At 43.3% G+C, this 23211-nt stretch overlaps 1 protein-coding gene across 3 annotated transcripts in view; it reads right to left on the reverse strand.

The window, feature by feature from the left end:
* Positions 1-22634, reverse strand: part of slc39a10 (solute carrier family 39 member 10) — a 36642-nt gene extending 14008 nt beyond the window's left edge. The window contains exons 1-4 of one of the 3 annotated variants that reach the window (XM_008289781.1): positions 22570-22634; positions 10016-10097; positions 4234-5589; positions 3557-3734 (exon numbers count right to left, since the gene is read on the reverse strand). In XM_008289781.1, coding sequence (XP_008288003.1) covers positions 3557-3734; positions 4234-5568 — 1513 coding nt within the window. In that variant the 5' untranslated portion in view covers positions 5569-5589; positions 10016-10097; positions 22570-22634. Of the gene's footprint in view, positions 1-3556; positions 3735-4233; positions 5590-9464; positions 9590-10015; positions 10098-14767; positions 14835-22569 lie in introns of those variants that run through there. The other 2 variants (XM_008289783.1, XM_008289782.1) reach the window with 2 other exon arrangements.
* Positions 22635-23211: the final 577 nt, after the last annotated feature.

The raw sequence follows: 23211 nt of genomic DNA on the forward strand, positions 1-23211 counted from the left end.
TGTGTCTTTTAAGAAGCCTTCCCTTTTTCGTTTAGCTACCTCCGTTTTCAAAGTGCCTTACAAAAGTAAAGGTTTTACAGCCGACTGCTTTCTTATTTGTCGCCACCAGGCGGAACACGGCGTAAGCCTGAGAGGAAGCTGTATATCAGTCAAGACAGTCCATCAGCGCACCACTGCAGGTCCTTCACAGTCACGCAGCTCATCTACTTCTCTATCTCATTACCTTTATGCAGTCGTGGCTTTGTGTGTGTGTATGTAGATGTGGAGGTAGGCAGGGAGGGGGTTGCAGCAGGGCGATTGAAGCCGGTGATGAGGGAACAGAAGAGAGGAGAAGGAGACCAACTGGCCTGTGTCTTCTCTCCAATTACACATCTCCTGTGAGCCATGGCTCAGAAAAATGGCCCAGGGTGTTGCTCAGGCTCTCTTAATTGGCACAGCGCAAAAAGAGAGAGAGGGGTGGGGGACCAGAAAGAAATGAACTGCGAATTTTCCGAGTTCCCCCCATGGACGCGAGCGGGAGGTAAATGAGAGGTAGCTCTGCAGCGTGTGGCGATGTCTACGGTTGGGTCTTGGTGCATCTTTTTTTTTTTTTTCAAATCTAGCGCCTCTAGTTTTTGCACTAATGAGGCGCCATTCCTGCCCTTTTGCCTTGTTTGCGCCGTCTTCCTCGCCGCCGTCATTACCGTTTTATGACCGTTTGCGGCGATGGCACGCTGCAGCCTCAGGCACATGTGATGCAGGTTTCTCCAGAGGGGAGTGTGTGTGTTTAATAATTAAAGATTGAAGAGGGCGTACATTTAGGGAATTCTTCCAGCCGCACAATTGAACTTAAGTGCCTGCTGCTTGTGCTGCTACACATTACGTGCACAGCTGTAAGGTGTGAGTCTTTTTTGCAGCTAAAAAAATAAAATAAAAGCATTACTCGATATTTAGAGTAAAAAAATAAATCCTAGTTTTTGCAGAAGTTACTACGTTGTGTGCAGGTGTAGCTCCCTAACTTCTATCTCGCACAACATAAATTAAAACTAAAACACTGCAGGCATGATACAGAACATAAACAGGTATGAATGCAACATGACCACACAGGTTCACGATACATCTCAAGCTGTGTTATCTATAGTGAAAGATTTCCATGCTCATCCCACTTATACACAAAACCTAATGTAGCACAAAACACAAAGCCCCTCAGACTTGCAGCATGTGCTACGGTTTGCATTTTTGCGCGCAGAAAAGTGAGATTACTGGTCCTGCTTTGGTTTGTATTGAAGCTTTTATGGCTTTATGAGTTTTCCTGCCATGCCCTGTAACTCATTAACCCTAAAACAAGTGTGAGTGTAGAATTTGCATTCTCATAAACCTAGAAACAGTGCGAGGTCCCCGAGCAGGACTTAACACTGACCTTCGTGCTTTATAGCTCCTCTTTCAGTCTCTTTCATTTCAGCTTTTTTTTTCCTCTCCCTCTTTTTTTTGAATATTACTGTTTCAGGGATGTGATCAGAATGCTAACGGAGACGACAAGAGCTCACTGAAGGAAAGTTTTAACAGAGTCGGAAGGACACAAACATGTTCTTTTTGCGATTTCAAAAAAAAAATGGTCAGCACATGATGGGATCGCTCTTTCACTGCCATGGCAACTAACATAATTTAATAACAAGGGCACAAACACAAAGCTTCAAAAATAAATCACGAGCGATTACATGAAGAGACGATCCTGAGCGTTTAGCACATGATGTACGGTTTTAACGACGGCGGCGCGTGACCCGGCAAACCGACAGCTTTGTCATTCCAGCTGCACTTTTCTGAACACGAGTTTTGCTTCGGAAACTTTCTGGGTACCTGAGCGTCGCATCCACATCAGTTTTCACACCTATCAGCTCTCCTAATACGTCTGCTGTCCATCAACTGGCGCTGATGGCCATTAGTCATGCGTATGCTCACTGGGACTGGTGATTGACTGAAAGAATCAATTAACTAATAATTATGTTAAACGCTCGCTGCATCAAGCGTCACATGTAAATGAATCAAGATGCTTTCACCAACAGAGCCATGCTTGTTTTTTTATCCACACCTCAAAGGCCATTTAACTACAATTTACCTAAAGTGATAATGTGAAACAGGATTTCCTTTTTTGAAAAAAAACGAACTGCATGCCATGTGATTTTGCGAAACTTCTGAGCACGAATAAAGGTTACACATGCGCGAGTGGACTGAGATAGTTTCGTGGAAGTGTGATTGTGTTATCAAGATCAAAGAGCACCGTTTACAGCAAACGGGGAGGAAAAAAAAAAAGGCCCGCTTGTGATATGATAACAGTTCAGTGTTGTGTGACTGTTAAACAGCCATGCCTGTGCTACACCTGTGACACCGTGGAGGCTTAAACAAACAATGCTCCAACTAGAACTTCTCCCATTCTACAGTCTTACATTCGTTTGCTCTTCTTTTATCTGTAAATAAAAGTTAATTAAGCGCCGGCGTTGTAGAAATACAAGAAACACGGGATAAGTTCGCAGCAGCCTATTCATCGGGTGAGACGTGGGACAGCTTTAGATGTGCTCTCAAATTAAACAAGCTTGTGCTGACTTTCAATATCCTGTTTTCCAGACTAATGTCAGTGCTCATGGCCCTCTTGTGAGCGCTCACTCCGCAGTTCTGGATGGCACAAATGAGAAGAAAAGCGATCCTCACCCGCAGAGGGACTGCCCTATCAGTGAACTGAAAATGAGAACGGATGAAGGCAACAATAGTGGCCGTACCCAGGGGACGGTGGTTATAATTCCTGGTTGGCTTCAGTTCTTATTAGTGTAAAATACAGCTTGATTATTCCAAGTAAACACTCTATTATGCGGGCTCGCCACTCTTCCCCCAAGAGAGGAGCTCCAGGTTATACGTCCTGATATCATCATCACGTTTACAAACCCTTTATGGTGGCGTCCCAGTGGTTCCCCACTTATGAAGATTTTCCTTCTGGCTGATGGCACCAGATAAAGACCATAACAGTTGGCCACAAATCCCTATCACTTTACTATAAGATACCCCATTATTTCAATTTAATTTTAATTACATTCTGTGTTTCAATAATCTTATGTTCTCAGTGATTTTTTGTCCTGTTTTTTTAAAACCTATCTTCTGCCATTTAGGTTTTAGAGATAAAGGTGTGGTCTGAGGTACGCTCACGGAGATGATGCTATCACTGGCCAATTAAGGTTTTCTCATACAACAGATCAAACGCGCTGAGTGGACTGTAAGTAAAATGTGGTGATATGCCAACGAGTTAAAAGGCACTGATGGTTGTTATCTTTTGCAGAAAACTGGTTCGGTCAAGAGGCTCTCAATGCACACTGGGAAAACCTTACACCCCATAGTAAGGATAAGCACATGCTTTCCAATGACTAAACAAGAACGACTACCCGGCAGGCAAACAGTCTCTTTACCTTTACATGTTGGGTGATCCTATATCTCAAGTATTCCTGACTGACTCTACGTGGTTGACACAATTAAAAAAACTGAACTTCGCTGCCTTCTCCATTACCAGATCAACGGGATATTTAGCTCTTACCGGAGCTAACGGGCTCCAAGGCTTCCTGCTCCACGTCCATCTGGTGGTAATGGCGGATGCAGACGCGGCTGTCTATCTGGTAGAGCAAGGCAGGACACAGATAGGTGAACTGGCTCGGGGAGATGAGCGCGTCGGGATTCAGGCCGTAGTAGGTGAGGAGCTGGGTGAGGTTCAAACACTGAAAGCAGAAGGATGTAGTACAAAAGCAAACATTAGGGGGACAAAACCTCTGACCGTATAAGAACATCAGAACTATTAGGCTGTGATCTGCCACGAAAGAAAGAACACTCAGCTCCTGTAAAGTGGAAAAGTGTCAGCTAGTCATCAGACTGACTAGAACATATAGATGGGGGAAGGGAAATCTGAACGCTTTTCAACACTGGAATTAATTTGTCTATCTTTCAAATTTAAAAAAAAAGTTTTCTTCTTGGAAAGCTACACTGTAACCCATCAGAGAATGAGTGTTGTAGTTAAGACAGGTTTTGTGGCAGGGAGGTACAGACTAATAAAATATCCAAGACTAATGCTCTACACTATACATCTGACTTACATTTGACCTGAACTGGCCAGAAGTATTACCAGGTAGCTAGGACAAGGAACCACGGAGCTATTGCTTTGTTTATAGAAACGAGACAAACAAGTTCTTGAATTGCCCTGAAACCTAACAAAACTCCTACCTCCTCATGCTGATGCGACAGTCCCCCTGGATGTCCAGGCAGCGCGGGGGCCGGCAAAGTGGGTGCAGCAGGTTCTCCTGGTGCTTCTCTCTTATCTTTATTAGAATGCGGATGGTCATGTTTGTGATTAGAATCATGTCCATCTTCATGTCCATGGTCATGTCCATGGTCATGGTCGTGGTCATGGTCGTGTCCATGGTCGTGGTCATGGTCGTGTCCATGGTCGTGTCCAGGCTCGTGTCCATGGTCGTGTCCATGGTCATGACCATGGTCGTGTCCATGGTCGTGTCCATGGTCGTGCCCATGGTCGTGTCCATGGTCGTGTCCATGGTCGTGTCCATGGTCGTGCCCATGGTCGTGTCCATGGTCGTGTCCATGGTCGTGTCCATGGTCGTGTCCATTAGATGGAGGTGTGACAGAAGGAGAAGGTTTGTTTCGACCTCGCTGTCCTCTGCCCCTTGTTGTCTTCCTGGGCCTCTTGGGGCGGCTTTGTGTCGGGGCGGGAGAGGACCGCAGCTCCTGAGGTACTTGGGACGGCTCCAGATGAGCAGAGGGCAGCTGCTCCTGGTCGACAGGAGCGCTGTCTGTGCCGGCGTGCGCTTCATGAGTATGATTGTGGTCGTGTCCATGATCCCCACTGCTGTGATCGCTGTGGTCGTGGACATGTGTATCCTGCACATGTCCTTCAGAATGTTTATGTTGGCTATCCTCTACCTTAGCGTGGTCGTGGTCATGGTCGTGATCGTGTTTTGTGGGAGCACCAGCAGCCGGACTGGCAACAGTAGTCTGGCTGCACTTTGTGGGAGCTCGTTCTGTGTGTGAGTGGTGGGAGCCTGGCCTGTGGTGAGAATGACCGTGGCCGTGCCGGTGGCCATGGTTGGGGTCTTCACTGGTGGATGAATGTGAATGCAGCCCCTCCTGCACATCCAGCAGGTCGAGGTGGGCTACGTGGTCGTGACCCAGATCCTCATGATCAACACTTACCACCTTTACTTCTCCCAAACCCAAGCTCATCAGCAGACTCTGAAATCCCTGGAAATCTAAGCGGTCCTTCTGGCCGTAGCGCCTGAACAACTGCTGGATATAAAAGCGCTGCTCCTCCTCTAGGCTGTCCCCTTGAGGACTATCGGACGCCGGGGACACCGTGGTACCTCTCACGTATGGAGCCTCAGAAATCTGCAGGTCGCTGTGTGCGTTTGTGTGGTCATCATGGTGATGTCCACCACCGTGGCTATGGCCATGGCCATGTCCGTCTCCATGGCAGTGGTTGCACTGATGGAAGAGGAAGGTGAGCACACATAGGAAACAGAACTTCGTGTGCACGTGGACTCGCATTGTCCCCTAACTTCTGGTCCCCTGCAGAAAGAAGACAACAACAGCTTTAGAATTTGTACCACTTTTCTTTTGTCTTGGTGAGAATGAACAGGGATTTTCAAACACTTGTGTGCACTGTTAGAGTCTAATTTTACTACATATACTGAACAAAAACATGAACGCCCCATGTCAAATATAAGAGTTTTATGAGCATTTGGGTTACGCAATATATAGAGAAACTCAAAATATATTTTCAGTAATTACTGATCTTCATATCGGCATTGATAACATCGTGGTATGGCCATTTGTAGTGGATTGACAGTCCTTTAAACATGTTCAGGTTGAGGAATTTAATTTTTCAGCATCTTGTGTGTCCGCCAGCTGCATCTCTCAGAGCAACACATCTTCTTCGCATGGAGTTGATCAGACTGTCTATGGTGGCCTGAGGAATGTTATTCCATTCCTCCTGGAGTGCCACATGGAGCTGACCCACATTGCCTGGAACTGGAACACGGTCCCGGACACGCCTATCCAGAACATCCCAAAGATGCTCTGTCTGGTGAATATGCAGGCCAGTCCAGAACTTCAGTGTCCTCTGTTTGAAGGAATTCCATGCAGATGCAGGCAACATGAGGTCGGGCATCGTCATGTTGAAAGGTGATGTCATGCTAGCGCACAAACGGCACAACAATTGGTGTGAGAATCTCGTCCTGATATCTTTGTGCATTAAGGTTCCCTTCAATGAAGTGCAATGGTGTTCTATGCCCGTATGTGATGCCTGACCACACCATAATGACACCACCTCCATGGGCAACCCTGGGCATAACACTTGCATCTGCAAACCGTTCACCCACGCGTCGCCAGACATGCTATCTTCCATCTGCACGATACAACTGGAACCTGGATTCATCCGTGAACATCACTCTTCTCCAGCGTGCCAAGGGCCATCGGACATGTGCATTCGCCCATGCGAGCTGGTTCCTACACCGGACAGCAGTGAGATCTAGAACGAGCCGAGCATGCAAGTTGGCTTCTCGTAGGCGGTTACGGACAGTCTGAGGTGTGATGTGTCTGTTGTGCAGACCAATAGTCTCATCAGCCGTGTGTGTCGCTGGTCTTAGCCGATCCCGCAGATGGACGAGCCGGATGTGGCGATCTTGTGCTGGAGTGGTCACACGTGGCCGACGAGGATGAGGTCGATTTGCAGTAGTGCCAGTCTGTTGGAAACAAACTCTTAAACGGCCTATGGTCCGATAACAGACGTTGAGCCGTGCAGCGACTGCTCTGATGGACATCTGATCACCCACTGGACATGCCCCACCCATGTACTGAGTAAAGAAACAACTCACTGAGTAATGCTCACTGTCAGCAAGTTGGATTAAAAATTATACACAAATCAAGAGAAATACAACTTTTGTACAATAAAATGTCAGCAAATGCTCATTTACAGTTGTTAACTCCACATGGCAACAATATTTGACATGGGGCGTTTATATTTTTGTTCAGTGTATAACAGATAAATAAGGAAAACAACTTAAACAACATCAGTCAGGCTGTTTTTCCTGGTGGGTTCGAGTTTCTGAATATCGTTTCACAGACTCCATACGATGTGTTGTTACAGCATGTGGGGTTCGACAATCTGAGAATTCTAAAGTAGTGAGTAGTGGCAGGCGTTTGGATTATTGTTGTCCAGTAGGCTGGCAGACTGACAATTTCTGGAGCTACAACAAATAATTTTAAACTTCGTAAAATAAACGGAAGAAGGAGCTTCTTCATGTCGCTATCCGTGGGTTGTAAAAGCATCGTCAATGTTTGTGTAATTTTGTCATTTGCATAAAGGTTTTTAAACTGTTTTGCAAGGAGAGTGCCTTTTAGTTTCTTGAATTATTATTAATTTTTGAAACAAAAGAATTTTTTTTTTCTTTTGGCTGAACAATAAAGCGTAATTTTAAATTTAAAGAACTTAAACGTCTATGTCATCATCTGAATGCTCACTTTATTTAAGATTGAGCTTAAATATTGCAATATTCACTCATATGTTAATATAGGAAATGTGGAAATTGTTAAATAAAATGAAAATATCACACAATGTGTTATGTTTTCACTGACCTTCATAACAATATATCTCTCTTTCTGTCAAACTAAACTCAGCTAACTTTGTTTTTTTTGTTTGCTTTTTTTCCCCGAGTGGCTGAGTTGTGCAACAGAATCACAATGATTAAATCATACAGTAACTGAAAAGTAACAGCAAATTATGGTCCGGTTAAATATAAAAAAAAAAACACAAACTCTCTGGAGTCCACACTCACGATGGATGTCACCTTGACTCATATGGGGAACCCTGTATACAAATAACCTACAATAATTATCACCATGACTAGGAACTACTCATATCAGAGTGATAAACAGTCCTGATTAAATCAGCGATCAATACTGAGCCGACTGAATCAGATCAGGCCACGTCAATAATTCACTGACACACATGCAGGTTATGTAGAATTTTGAAGAAACCAACTGATTTGGATAATAACCCTGCGAGTCACGGATAAACACAACGTTCAAAGCTGCTACCTTTAGCTTAGAATAACAGATCTAATAACTGAATCAGAGAGCCTTCTGGAGCACAATAAACTCTACTGAGAATTGTGTAACAAATTGCTTGTTTCCCCCCCCCTACTTTAAAAAGCCTGAAGCAGCAATATCATTCCAGTCAAATGATCCTCATAAGGTCTCTTGTGAAGCCCGTGGGTGGCTGATGCATGAGGGGTGGGGTGGGGGGTGGTGGAGAGGAGTAAAGAGGGTCAGAGGAGGAACAGTGCTGGAAAATGGCAAGATGACACACAGCAGACGAACGCATGTACGCACACACACACAGACGGACACACATGCCTTTGGCAGCCAGCTTGTTAGTAAAGTTTATACTGGATTTACAGCATGCACATCATAAGGGAATAGATTTGTGTTGTGCAGGCCACAGATACTGCTACAAAACAAAGAGGGTGATAGATCCTCCTCACAGCTGTCAAGGCTAGAAAGAACAGATTGCAAACTGTAGGCTTATGTGAGCAGCAAAAACAACAAAAAAACAATATGACTACAGCGATTTCTTTCTGGATACCCCTAAAAAAAATTCAAAACAAAAACCCAGAGGAAAGGGCACAAAAGATGACTCACTTAAAAGTAGCTTTACTTTAAAGCTTTAAAGTTGTTTTTTTTGGTTAAGTGTGGGGAAAAAAAACAGCAAACAAATCTACCAATCTTCACTGATCTATTCAACTAAAACTTTCAACTTATCCGACAATATGGAAGAATTTATTGTCTTGGCGGAAAAGTTTGTTCGCACACAAGATGCACAGAATATACCTACACGTATGTATTTAACACAGAGCAGATGATAACTTATTCCAGCCACTGAGTCCTTGTGAATGAATATGAACACAGTATTTCTATCTACCCGGCTTCTACACAGAGGAAACACTGAGATAAGATTCATCAGAGGAGAAAAAAAAACAAAAAACAAAGCCTCAGTTTATTCATCAAAGGTTGATCACTGTCCCGACGACATCAATAGCTAATCAGCTGATGACTATTAGCTCATAATAGAGTTCCCTCTGCCCATATAACAAGATCAAAAGCTTGTGTACAAGCAGAGAGTCTCATCAGTAGCTCAGTAATGTAATGCCGGGTTATACAATGGGCACTTTTTTTTTTTTAATTCAAAAAGATTACGGATATTTCTGCACAAATCACAGGAAAACAAATGCCGAGGAGCCCCGCTAGCAACGTGTTCACACTTAAACAACATCTTCGAAAATGCCTTAAACACAGCAAAGAGACTTCAACTGCATTAAAAGCAAAACACTTGACACTGACTTCATTCTCGTTTAAAACCAGAAGCTAGAAGCATGTCTACTTACCACTGCTCTTGAATGAGTGGTGTGTCAAATTAGATTTGGCCAAGAAGTGAATGATAGCGCTCTGACTCAAAGCTGTGGACGTGAAGTGTGGTTACAAGCCTACTTCAACGCTGCCGACAAGACAGTGTTTATTAACATGAGACAGCAGTGACCTATGAACCTCACAGCAGATAGGTTGGGGCAAAACCAGGACCTATTTTTAAGAGCACACCCTCCAAGCAGCAACAGAGCCTGCAGTGTTTTCTAATCACAGTCTTTGTTGTGCTTGCTCTTTAATGAAAACAAAGGAATCTCTTATTTAACTGGAGAGTTTTATTGTGTGTTACACAAGCTAATGTAAAAAGTAAGCATAAGAAATTCATTTTAAGGGAGTTTTTTTTCTTTCCCTTTTTTTTTCCTCTGAATTGAAACTGAGTGTGAACCTAGTTTGCACACAAGACAATATTCTAATACATGAAAACAACTGATCTCACTGTAGTTGCCAAGAGATTTAATCACAAGCACAAGGCAAGCAAATAATCCCATCATGACACATTAACTTGATCACTTACCAAAACGTTTCCTCCTGCGTGGCCCCCAGTCCTGGTTCAGCTCTTTACGGGACTTCTAACAAACTCTTCTGAAACTTGTACTCTGGAAAAAATAATGAAGTGGAAGTGAAAAAAAGTGGTTGTGAGAACCAGAAATCAGGTTGTCAAGAGGTCAGTAATGTAACCAGTGTGTTATCACAGCAGGTTGTGGACTTTCCTGTACTTAAGTGTCCTGAACAATCAATTCTGAAAAGAGGAGTCAATGTAAATGACGCAGCAACGTGTGAAACACTCGAGGGCTGTACTACAAAGTGAGATAGTGGGTTTGTGAGGTATGTTTAAGGTTTTCAGTGTCAGGAAGGAGGCTCTCTTTTCACCTGATGGTCTGGAGCAGGTTACGTTCAGAGTTTCTGATTTGAATTGGCTGGAAAGAGAGTCTCCCTTGAACCAAACCGTTTACTGACTATTATACAGTCATAAGTATTTATTTCGCAATGCAGAAATCACACAAATATGTTTTTATGTTTGGCTCTGATTTGCTGTCAAGTCCGTTTACACTGCCGCGAAAATGGATTACTCTACTGGTATTTATCACAGAGAATATTCAATCAATAACACTGATTTGGCTTTGATTTGGCCAAAAACTAAAGTGATTTCCTGCATTGTGGGACAGTGTCGGACCTAGATGCACTTCTATACAACATTTTGTTTACATATGTTAAGTTTAACTATCAGTTGGGAATAAGCGACTGCATCTGTAAAACATTACATATTAACATGTTCGACAGTTTTCTACCTGCACTCCTGTGTTGCAAAAGCGACGCTTTTTACCGTCACGCATTTTTATATTCCTCATTGTTCTCCATAACAACAACTGAAGCAGCTGCACACGATCGTTTCGCTTAGTGCAGAAGAAGAGTCACGTGACGCGTTAAAACGCCTCCTTTTCATGTCAACGCGTGCAGAGTCTGAAGCAGAAAGTCTGAGCTGAAAGAGAAAGTTCAGTGATCTCTGACTGGGGCTTCAGTTTGTGTCGAGCTGGCTTACACAAAGAAAGCCTGGCTATGTCAAACTTGCTTCGTAGTACAGCTCTGACGCTCACTAAAAGCTAGAAAGCATGACGATGACTCCGTACCAGCATGCGAGGATTCTGTATGAGCAGCTAGCGAAGTCATATTACAGGGAAAACAAGTTGTATTGATGTTACAGGTGTGATGCCACAGTAGGGCTGCATATCAAGAGTGTCATTTGAGACAACATACAATTTAATATTGGAATATATAAGGCGTGGCTGCTAAAGAATAGGACAAATGTTGAAACTCATCCATTGATCACTGTATATACAGACAGTGTTTTTAAAATCCACACCTACAGCATTTCACAGTGCTTCTGAACCAGGGTTTGAACTGTTACTGGCTTTACACATTCCTGCCTTCCTTCATCACATGTAATAATGCTGCAGAACATTTTAAAGGTATCAAACGGTGAATTCTAAATTTGAAAAAAGATATCCTAAATCAACTCGCAATTAGCTATTTTCCACAAATCATTCAGCCCTATGTCAGATCTGGCAACATGCTGGAAACCGCAACACTACAAAACAACAGTGAAAGTGTGCAACAACAAACAAGGGGAGAAAAAAAAACGTTCTCGTCAATCCCATATACTTGCACAATATCATTGCGTTCTACTGGAAGTGGATTCACTCACAGCAAGACTTGATAAAACTTGAGAAACCGTACGTTAGGGTTCGTTTCCCCTGCAAACAAAATGTCAGAGTGAATCAGGGAATACGTGGCTCAGTGTGTCAACGAATGGCTGTTTTGACAAAGTATTCAAATAACTCTAAAAAGATAAGGGTGGAAAAAAAAAACAAACATCCAGTACACACAAACCAGTGTGAGCATTTGCACAAAAAGAATGGAGGAATCTTATCAGGTCAGTCTACTATCAGCTGATCTAAAAGTCCCCGGGTTATTTTTTTGCAAGCTACAACTGTTACATGACCATGAATGTGCTGTGTCATTGTTAATTTGACAAACTGTACCGCTGGAAAACCGAACTGTAAACAACTTCAAAACAAATGATTTGACATTTCTGGAACTTGTCCTACATGGGAATGGGTATCGTTGGGATTTTAACGATACGACTACTTTTACTGATGCTACTTATCGGCCCAGTATGTTAACAGTATTCTTATTGCAAATTTTTAACTTGTTTTTGTTTTAAGAACAGAATAAAAATTGATTTATTTTCTCATAAATACTGTATAGAAATCCAAATTAATGTAAATGCTGTGTTGTGTTGACTGTGGACAGTGTCACGGGTTGTACTCGTCAAAAATAAGGGTTCATTGTGTTTCATTAAACTCCAGCATCGTACCAGAATTAAAAGCTCCACTGTGAACAGATATTAAGTAAATGTCAGTACACTGGCCTGATAAGACATATGTCACTCTTCACTTTTGAAGATAAAATGAATGCAGGACTTTGACAGTATGATTTTAATAGTTCAGTGAAGAAAACAGTTCTACCACTAACACCAACATTCAGTTAGAGAAAAACTAAGCTGTTAAATCACTAAATCCTGCTGCTCTGGGCTCCAAAAGTTAAACTGAAACTCTGATCAGTTTACATAATGCTCCGAATAACAGACTGAAATCACAGTTTAACAAATGGCTGAAAATCAGTAACTTTGAGGTGAGTGACAGAGCTGCTCGGACCCCAAAAAAAACCCACCCGAGTTCTGTCTGTTGGGAGTCTGTGGCTCCGACAGACAGATGGATTCAGGAAGTGAAAGTGCATCATAGACACATCCACATCAGACACGCGTCTCACGGTGATGAGCTAGAATATGCAACACAATGATCTTCTTCTTTCTAAAGTACAGTTAGCAATACCGCTAACGTCAGAGGTCATCGATTAAACATTTTGCTCCTGGGCTCATTTGACACCGATCCCTACTCCTAAACAGCATTCCCTCATAATATTGTTCCCAAGTTGTTGTCGACAAAAGGACCACTGTTACTCCTCTGATGGGGGGAAAAGAAAAAAACAGCCTCTGACCTCTTAGCTGCTTCATATGATTATCACACGACCATAAACATCCGTCTCATCTCGGCATCAGGCCGGTGTCTGCAGGGAGGCAGGCAGAGGAACGGGCTAAAAAATAAATCTATTCTAGTATTCAAGTTATGCAGCCAAACAGCTTGTGTCGACGGTTTTCAAACAAGTACACGTTCTGGGGGTTTTTTGCCAATAAAACAAAAGCATTGAAAGACAAAAAAAGATTTAATGAAGAGATTTGTAACTCTGGGAGTCTCACATGAGTATTTTGAAACCTTATGAGCTTAACTGCAACCCTAAAGAATTTCAGTTCGACTTAAAATGCAATAAATGTGCATATGGTTCCCCAAGAATTGTAATATTGCGAGCTCCTGAAATGTGATAAATTCTCAAAAAAAAAGGCATGGCAGTTTCCCAGACCTGTGATTGTTACATCAGGAAGGATTAGGCCTCCACTTCTTTGATCCACACCGCTAAGCCAGAAAGCTATACAACCAAAAGCTTGCACTAAGTGGGGAGCGAGGACACAACTCGTTCATCAGAAAGAAAAAATAAAAAAAAGTCAGTGGAGGTTTTCTTAGTAGGGCCGGAGGCTCGCAAGAGAGAGGGCAGATGTCAGCTGCCACATGGACCCAACTCCCAGCAGATGGTCTGCGGAAATCTTGAAAGACCGCAATCTGCCGTCATGTGATGAGATTCAAGACGGGAAGAAACGTACGACACACCTGAGCTTGACTGACACATCTCTGCAAGAAGACTCAGCTCTTACGCATCCTAAGCATTCATTCAACAGTGGTGGAGCTGCACAGTGGAACATTACAACTCCAGCAATAATGGGGGAATTATTATTTAGCTCATCTGCCCACGACCGTCACAGCTGCTATACGCTTAACAGTTACGGACACGGTTCCTTTGTCAAGAGATGGACAACACTGATCATCATCTTTACAAGTCAAACCAGCAATCCTCTGATCAAAGCTGGCTACTCTGTGGAATCTGTCACAAGCTTTGCGGTAGGTCTCCCGCAAACACTTCACATATTCACATTAGCAGTCAGCCTGATATCAGCGCTCAATATAGCAGATTCAAGCGCAGGTGGTAGGTGAAGACACATATGTTTCAGGAGATCCCGAGGTGTTTGTCATCCGCTGAGCTACAAAGCAAATTTGTCTTGCGCAGCCACACCTACCTCCACAGCGTTCTGGTTCCAGCTCGACCAAACCGCCTTAAAAGTCCATGACACTGTCTAAGTGTGCGAGTCAAACTAATCTACTGAGAAAACAAGGCTGAATACATATGGTTAAGCAAATACCCAGCATCCCTCTGGGGGTTTAAAATTAGGCTGTGGGCTACGATGACACATGCAAGTTCAAACAAAAAATCGATGTGAAGAAGCTGCAGCTACCCTTAACGTCTTAAGACTGCTCCTTGTGTGACAACAAATACCACAACAACACACTTACACAGGGTTGCTGATTGTGGTAGCCCTGAATTTTTTGCAGAAGAATGCAAAATGACGCAAGATTGCTGTGGCGAGACGCAGGTGCACGGCTGATGCTCTGTGGCCTGGAAACGTGTTCATCACAGTGCAAAAGAGTTTAAGACCGCGAGGCAAGTAAAAACACAACAATCAGCTGAGGAATACACCGTGCAGATGTCAAAGCAGAAACACCTTGGCAAAAAAAAAAAAACACAGAGGGATACTTACCTGTAAGCAGAAAGGAAAGCCTGAGAAGGACAGACGTTCACGGCGGCACTTACATATCTTAACAGGTTGGATGTTGTAAGGTTTTTGAGTCCAGTGACTTAACTAATTTGTACAGGGAGGCGGGGAGGCGCAGGGAGGGAATGTGTGTGTCTGCATGTTTGAGCAGTCAGGGAGCTGAGTTCAAGATCAAGCACCTGACCGACAACACATGGTGTACACGTGTGTGCATGTGGAGCTCCATGCGTACTATTGTCAGGGCATATCTTGATGATAAAAAGCGAAAATATGTACCAAAATGCTTCATGACAGTGTTATCCAAGACATTAATGTTCACAAAAACACTGAAATGACCTGCTAAACATCCATCCATCCATTATCTATACACCGCTTGATCCTCACTAGGGTCACGGGGGGGCTGGAGCCCATCCCAGCCCACGCAAAAAGATCCCCCACCGGGACGTGAACCGGCGACCTTCTTGCTGCGAGGCAACAGTGCTACCTGCTAAACATCCAAACTAAATCTATTGAAACCTTTTTAAGCTCAGCCACCTCCTAATGTCAGCACTGAACCAGGCTTTATCCTACAAGTTTGAATCGATGAGGCTTTCTGTTTAGGTTACACCCACTCAAGTCCTACGGAAACAAGGTTAGAATAACTATCAGTAACTGAATGTTCACTAAGAAGACAACAGAAGTTGCAGTAAGTGAACTGGTGAAGCTAATTATTGGCGTTTGGCTGTCAGCGTTTGTTTTTTTTTTTTTGGAGCCAGAACAGACGTGTACGAGGTGGATCTGGGTAAGAACCCGAGAACGCAACACGTGCCCACATGGTGGAAACTTGTTAGTCTGAAGGTGAACATGTCCCGTAACACATCCTGCTTCATTGTTTGTTTTACTCTAACTAGGACAACAATTTACTGAACGAACACCCTGCTGTACTGAAGGAAACTCGAAACTAGCAATGGAGACCATAAACCCATTAGGAGAATGTTTTCTGATTTAACTAGTTGGGTCATTTTTGGAGCCGGTGAAGTCACTCCCTGCTGTCCATCTAAGAGAATGTAGGTTTCAGGCATTTCTACACTGGCTTCCCTTTCTAGACCCGAGGCTACGACCACCTCAAGTCTATGACGGTGAAATGAAGGACTACCAGCATTTGCATTTGGACGCTTCTCACAGTTACAACATGGCTAAATTCAAAGCGGACAGGAAAGCTTTTGAAATACTGATCTTACTGTAACCAAATGTCTAAACTTTGCTCTTACGCCAGGTGTTGCTTCACTAGTGTTGGTTCTACTCCAGACACTGAAAAGGGAAAAGCTGTCACAGGAGTGTTTATCACCTGAACTAGTTTCTACTGGTTGTCTTCAAACATTTATTTGGACGGCTGCGGCTCAGGTGGTGGAGCGGGTCGGTCAATGATCGGCTGGTCGGCGGTTCGATTCCACCCTGTAACCTGTGTCATGGTCATTGTGTCCTTACGCATTCACCTACCTTGGTGTGAATGGATTGTTTGAGGTGGTGGTTAAGAGGGGCCGTAGGCACAGAATGGCAGCCACGCCTCTGTCAGTCTGCCCCAGCTGTGGCTAAAATCGTAGCTACCACCACCGGAAGGAATGTGTGTGAATGAATAATCGATTGTGAGTAAGAAAAGCGCTATATAGATCTAATCAATTATTATTTTCAGCACAAAATGACACAAAATCTGCCAAGTCTATGAAGAATATAACAACATTATTCTTAAAAATATCAGAAAATTTTAATTTACGACAGCATTATGGTCCAGTTCACAATTCCGTGTCTGCATAAAGGCTGTCTAATACGCAGCATTAGTGTGGGAATGGTGCTACATGAAGGGCAGGTTGTGGACACTGCGAGCAGTAAAACAAACACACCAGTCAGGTCTGTGTTTACAAAATTCTTATTAGAAGCCAGCAGCTGGCAACAACAGTGACTTTCAGCGAGGGGCCGCACTGGAAGGCATAAAAAATGGGTTGGATTTTCGTTTTTAAAGTAGAGAAAGTTTACCAAACTCAAATTCTTAAAAATGCTTTTGGTTTTTAAGGGAAGTTAAAGTGGATCATTAATTTGGGACTTCTAATTAATGGTCGTTTTAGCTTTAAGACGTGAGGACGCCGCCGCAGAACAAAACATTTAATTTACCTCAACAAAGATGTGGTTAAAGGTGTAATAAAGGAGCAGCAACAGCACGCTGGCAAAGTCTAAGTCTCTACATAACACGCGAAAGTATGCACACGCGTTACTATGAATCAGCATAACACACACATGAAGACTGCAACTCTTGCAAAACGCACACTGCACTTTAGTTTCACAGTCTCTTTACTACTCATTATTTATGGCAACTCTTTCCTCTGTTTCAAAGTAATGTGTTTTACTGTTTCGTTGTAAGTGCACAGCCTTGTAGAACAGTCACGTTGCATGTCACTTCCCACATGTGTGACAAATAAACACTCTTGAATCTCAATATGCATGGTTTTGAAAAAAAAGTTAGCTTTAATATAGCATCAAATAACTATGTAAAGACAAAGTGGAGCAAAGGGATCCGAGTGAAGCCACACTGCCTCTGCGTGTGCTATAATCTGACCGTCTCTATTCGATGTTTTAGCAGCTGGTATGGGTATGTGTGCATATTAATGCATGTGAGTCCCACTCTTTGAAACTGTTGGCTCTTCCTGCACTCACAAACAGACCAACAGTGACCTCCCACACCACACTGGAGAAGCCAAAGTGCAGTCTAATGTGTTCAGCTGTTGCCCTATTCACCTAAACATCCAAACCAATCTATTAAATTTACGTTATCGACATCATTTATGTGTTTCTTTTCAGCTCACTGTGAGAGTCTCTGCTGCTGCTGCTGTTTTGAGGCTTGTGTCTGGATTTTCTGTGTCCAAACACAGGTCCAGTGTGCCACGAAAAAAATGAAACGCATGGAGCAGAACAAACATGAACGGAGAGACGGAGCGACAGGTAAAGGTTAGGTAACGTTACTCGAGTTGACAACAGCTCGCTGCAGCCATTCAAGGAATTTACAATGCTAGCACGGGATAACGGCTGTGGCTGGATGCCCTTCTGTTAGCTCTCCTCTAGATAACCTCTCTGGTTGTAAATGAAACGTGACGGGACTGGAGAGGTGTGGCCGAGATGTACATATGCTTTGTTCCAAAATGCTGGATCTCTAACGACATCCAGCAGTTCTGAAAGGCTGCACCGAGAGCCTTTAATGGAAATGTGGAAGGAGACTCCAACGCTTTAGGGTGGTTCCACTGGTTTCTACAAGCTTTCCATAATCCTCCTCACTATTTTAATTTCAGTAAACATGAAAAGTAAATAATTACTATGACTAGATAGACAAAAAACAAGGGTGTGGAGGCTACATGGTACTGAGTGTCACAAAATGCTAAAGGCTATTTTAGCATTGCAATACAATCCTTTACACAAAAAAGTGACATATTGATAAAACATAAGCTGCAAATAAATTTCACCCACATACAAAATAAAATCACCATCTCATGGCTTGTTAAGCACACGACTGGTTGGGAGGTTATTCCTATTTTAGCCATTTTATTTGAGCATAAATGTGGCTCAGTAAAATGGCCTTGTACTGTGTCCTAAACAACAGAAAATTCAAGGACACTTGGACTGCACGCCATCCAACAAAAACTCCCAAGCCGTCCGTGACATGACCTGTGTTCGCTGTGTTTGCTTTCTTTGTATCCCAGTGTAATCCATAAATAAGCAACAAAATCATCTGCAAACATTTACATATACAAGACTGTATTTTTTCCCCCCGCATACAGTTAAGCCTACTTCAGAAGTTGAGCAAGCAAAGCTGAGACCAAAACACAATTTCAGCAACGGCGTTCAAGCCAGTGTGCGTATACGATGCGAAGAACAAATTTGGTCGCGTAGTAACGCGGAGGACAGATGAACTTATAGGGGCTCATCTGTGTTTGCCGATAGGCTTTCCCCACACCGCAATACCGCTGCGCCTCTTGAGATATACATCTGATGAACTTCAGAGGCTGTTTACTGTACCAAAAAAGCAACACTTGGCTCCTTTAATGTGCACAATGGAAGTCTCTACACAATATCCATAAGCTACACTTTCAAACCGGACACCACAATCGTTAAAAGTGGTACTTGTACATGGAGGTTGTAAATAAGGCTTGCTTAATACTTTAAAGGGGAATTCCAGTTTTCATTTCCTGTTTTACTACTTCTTAGCCTGAGTAAACGGCTAATGTTTTCTATTGCTGAGGGGGAGCTTTGTTAAGTCTGAGAAAGAAGCACAAGTGACATAATTTAGGGTTAGCCCAGCCAGGTTGTAAGACTGTTAATTTATTACACAAAGCCTGTGCTGCATACTGAAGGCATGGAGCTACAACAAACTGGGTATGCACAAGACAAGACAAGTCTCACACATTATTAGAATTGTAGGTTCTAGCACGTCATTAGCTTGAATCATATTAGGCAATAGAAGTAAGGATATCTCAGCATCTTTTTTCCATTCCAATCTCCCCTCCCTCCCACTTCGTCATGAAATAAAACCCTGTGGAGTGACACTCATGACTGTGGAGGGTCTCCTAATTAAGGGGTCTGGTATGAACACGCTGGCAAAGCTTTGGGAAGTCCTCTCCTTCCTCCAACAGAAACAGGAATCCCCCCCCATCTGCATCTGTGGTGATTTAAACTGCTATCTCCATCGACGTATGCCGGAAGATGTCTGCTGTTCTGTTCCAACTGCACTAAAGAATTTCTGACAATAATAATTTACAAAATCAGATCACGACTGTGAAGCACAGAGAACAGATGAGGGGTTTATTTTACTGGATGCTATCTTGTACCTTGTTCTCTTCTCTCGACACATTACAAGACCAACAAGCTATAAATTCTATATGCATCTTGGCCACAACGAAGCGATAATTACCCTTTTCTGCCTCTGACAAGACATATGCGTTTATAGTTATTAGCACGTTTTGCAACAGCACACAAACCACTGCCAGCATCTTTCTAGAGAACATTTTCACTGGGCACATTGATTACTGAGGCAGTCGTCAGTAAGTGGATGGAACTCATATTTGTCTGGAGTTTGTTTCGTTGCAGACACAACACAGGTGCTGCACTCGTGTGGAAGTGCAGCCTATAAGCCTGCATGGATGCAGACTGTGTTGGAGGGCTTTATTACCCACCCTCACTCAACGCCGGTCGGTTCAGAACGTGGCTGAGGGCACGGGGGGCGTAATGGAAATGAGCAAACCTCTCCAGCTCATTTGTTTTCTGAAGCACCTGTTAGAAGCCGTACTACACATGTTGAGTGAGCATTCTACAGTCCTCAAAGCATAATTAAGGTCGTGCAATGGTAAGCAGATATAGGAGACCTGAATTATCCTCCACTTTTAGAAACAGGCTGTATATGTATCTCACAAATCCATTTAAATCACACTGACATGCACCACATATACATCTTTTGTCACCCTTGTCATTTAACTGGGGCTTCTGAGAGACTACCAATATTAGCTAGCTTGAATGAATGAATGCAATTCAGTTGACTTCTTTAGGCCAGACCATAGTGAAGCTACAAAAATTTACTGTACATCCTTAATCAGTCATATGTGTCTACAGGTTTCCATCCAAATGCTGCATACATGTCAACGGCTAATGAAAATGTGATTCAGTAACGACCCATTTAAGGTGACATTTATATGGCTGACGTGTGATTTGATGAAGCACCGGTAAGGCCGCCGTCTACAAACTGTCGGGAAGGGGTTGGGGGACTTCCTTTAAACACGCATATTTCTTTATTATCTTTGGTCTTTCTGGTTGTACGGGTTCATGTTATGGTGAGCGGCAGCAGGTAACCAGTTTCTCTACAGAAAAAAAATGCAGGCAGACTGAAAGTGGAAAGTAACAACAATGTGTTCCCCGTGCCAACATTTCTATCGTAGCCAGCCTTAAAAACTGGGAGATATTATTTTTAGAGAATAAAACAAAACGTTACAGGATGGGATCGTACTTTACTACAGTAAAGACAAGTAAGCGAGTCTTATGAACTTATTTCTCCAAATGTAACAGTTAATGTTCATAAAGGTCATTAAGGATGATTTGAGAACATTTTGAGGATGTGTTTTCCTGTTGCTTTTTTAGATAAACGCACATACAAGATTAATTTCTGGCTTCATGCTAAAACGCAGACGTACATTCATTGCGTGTGAACCAACACCTGCTTCTAACAGCGCTTACTTTGCACCACACACTCCACTGTCAGCACGCTATATGCAGATTGGTGACAAATTAGAGGAAAAAAACCATCATCAAGTGTCTCTAGGAATGTGTTGAGCCACCACATTACTGCCACGACAGCTTCAATGCACCTGGATTTTAAATCTTCAGGGCACTGAACCGTACTGGCAGGATGAACAGCATTCCCCACAGATTTCTTGTGTTGATGATGGTGGTAGAGAGCAAATTACTCCAAAACCTCCCATAGCCGTTTAGCTGGGATGAGATCTGGTGATTGTATCATCCACAGCGTAACAGCTGCAACTAACAACTATTGTTTTTGCTAATTTATCCATTTTTTTCCATTTGTTGATGTATTGAAAGTCAGAAAAGTCTGAAAAATACTGATCAGTGTTCCCTAATGTCCAAGATGACTTCTTCATAACATAGACGATTAAACAATCCCCTTAAAAGTAGCTGGAATCAGAGAATTTAACATCTCATGACCAAACAATTAATCGCTGCAGGTCTGCATCACATGACTGACATCCTTTTCCATTCTAGACTACTCAGTGATCCTTCCTGCCAAATCCATGTGGGCCACTGTCATCCTGGATAAGACCACTTCCTCCAGGAGAGAAATATTTCATCATATCAGCGTTTCGTGCAATCACAAAGGTGATCACAGGGGACAAACGTGTATTGATCTGCAGTGATCCTCCCCGTCTACGCCTGCAAAACGCCCCGAACAGCATCACCGAGAAACCGGATCCTCTTCACTGTAATTTGTCACCAAGCTGCAGGTGCTTCATACTTCTCTAAGCAGAACTGTTCACACTGAAGAATAAATTATATCACAGTACAACAGCTGAATATATATCAGTGGGGCATGTAACCCTGAAATGCCAAATCTGCACAAGCAATCACTTCATAAGGAAGGGTCCCACTCATGCAGCGTCCTCCCAGAAAGATGGTTGACAACACGGTAAGGTAGAAGAATATGGAATTTGTAAAAAACAGCCTTTTGATGTGAGCTAGCTTCGCCCTCAGAGCAGCAGAGCATCGATGCCGCCCATCGCAGCTCACTGGACTGAGCTGCACGTGGTGCGCATAATACCACGCTAAGCTCTGCTCTCTTCCGCGTCATTGAAACGTGACTCCAACACAGCGGCGTGGAAACCGACACAATTAAAATACACATCCCACCCAAGAATAAAACTAGTCGCAAATATATCCACAAGCCCCCTGTGGAGTTGTCCGCCGTGAAAGCCGCCCGGCTCCTTTTGTTTTCAGAGCCGCGTGGCCCCACCGGACAGGCTAATGCTAACGCTAGCCGGAGAAACGGAGGCAACAACTACACGAGCTAACGTTAGCTAGCACACGACTGGCGGGGAAATTAGCTCGCCGCGTACAAAGAGAAAAACTAAAATACGGTGTCGATAAGTCGGCTACGAATGTTCACCGCGGTGGTTAACAACAAGTACACGTTGTGGCAGACGCTGCCCGGGTCCATGTTGTGGGAGTGAATGATAACAAATGGGTTTTTTTTTTTATATAGTTACCTCACTCGAGTGCCGTGTGCATCTCCTCTCCGCTCGGTACCAAAAAAAAAAAAAAAAAAAAAAAACCCCACCGTGTGCTTTACGTCAACGCACCAGGTCCTTTCATTCACCAACGGCTCTTACGGAATATCCGCGGAGCCCGCCAAAGAGCCGCTTGCCAGTCTGCGCAATGTGCGCAACGCCCTGAAGAAAGCGCTGACGTTCCTTTCCGCCGAAGTGTGTCTGGAGCGTCATATGACCATCTGAGGAAATGATGTGTTCTCACAGAGTCAGGGCCACAACCACAGTCAACACAAGCGGGGATCAGGAGAATCCACCCTGTTGTTTTAGTCCACGTACACACTGAACAGGTTGTGTTTGTGAGATGAGGTCATCAGCTGTTTCTCTGACAGTAAACTTAATTACAGGGTGGACACAAAGTTTCACAAAGTGGGAAAAGCAAATATTTAATTGTGTCAGTCAACGTTTTGGCACACCTTTAAAAAAATCTGACCATGACAGTCAAAGTTATATGTTGTAGAATTTTATATTATATAATGTGTTTGGAAAAAGAACATAATAATAATGAGAATCAGAAATACTTTATTTATCTCCGACGGGAAATTCTTTTTCGTTACATGCACGTTTCCCGCCCAAGAAAAA

This window comes from Stegastes partitus, unplaced genomic scaffold (genome assembly GCF_000690725.1).
Source record: "Stegastes partitus isolate 25-593 unplaced genomic scaffold, Stegastes_partitus-1.0.2 Scaffold636, whole genome shotgun sequence".
Taxonomy (NCBI): Eukaryota; Metazoa; Chordata; class Actinopteri; family Pomacentridae; genus Stegastes; species Stegastes partitus.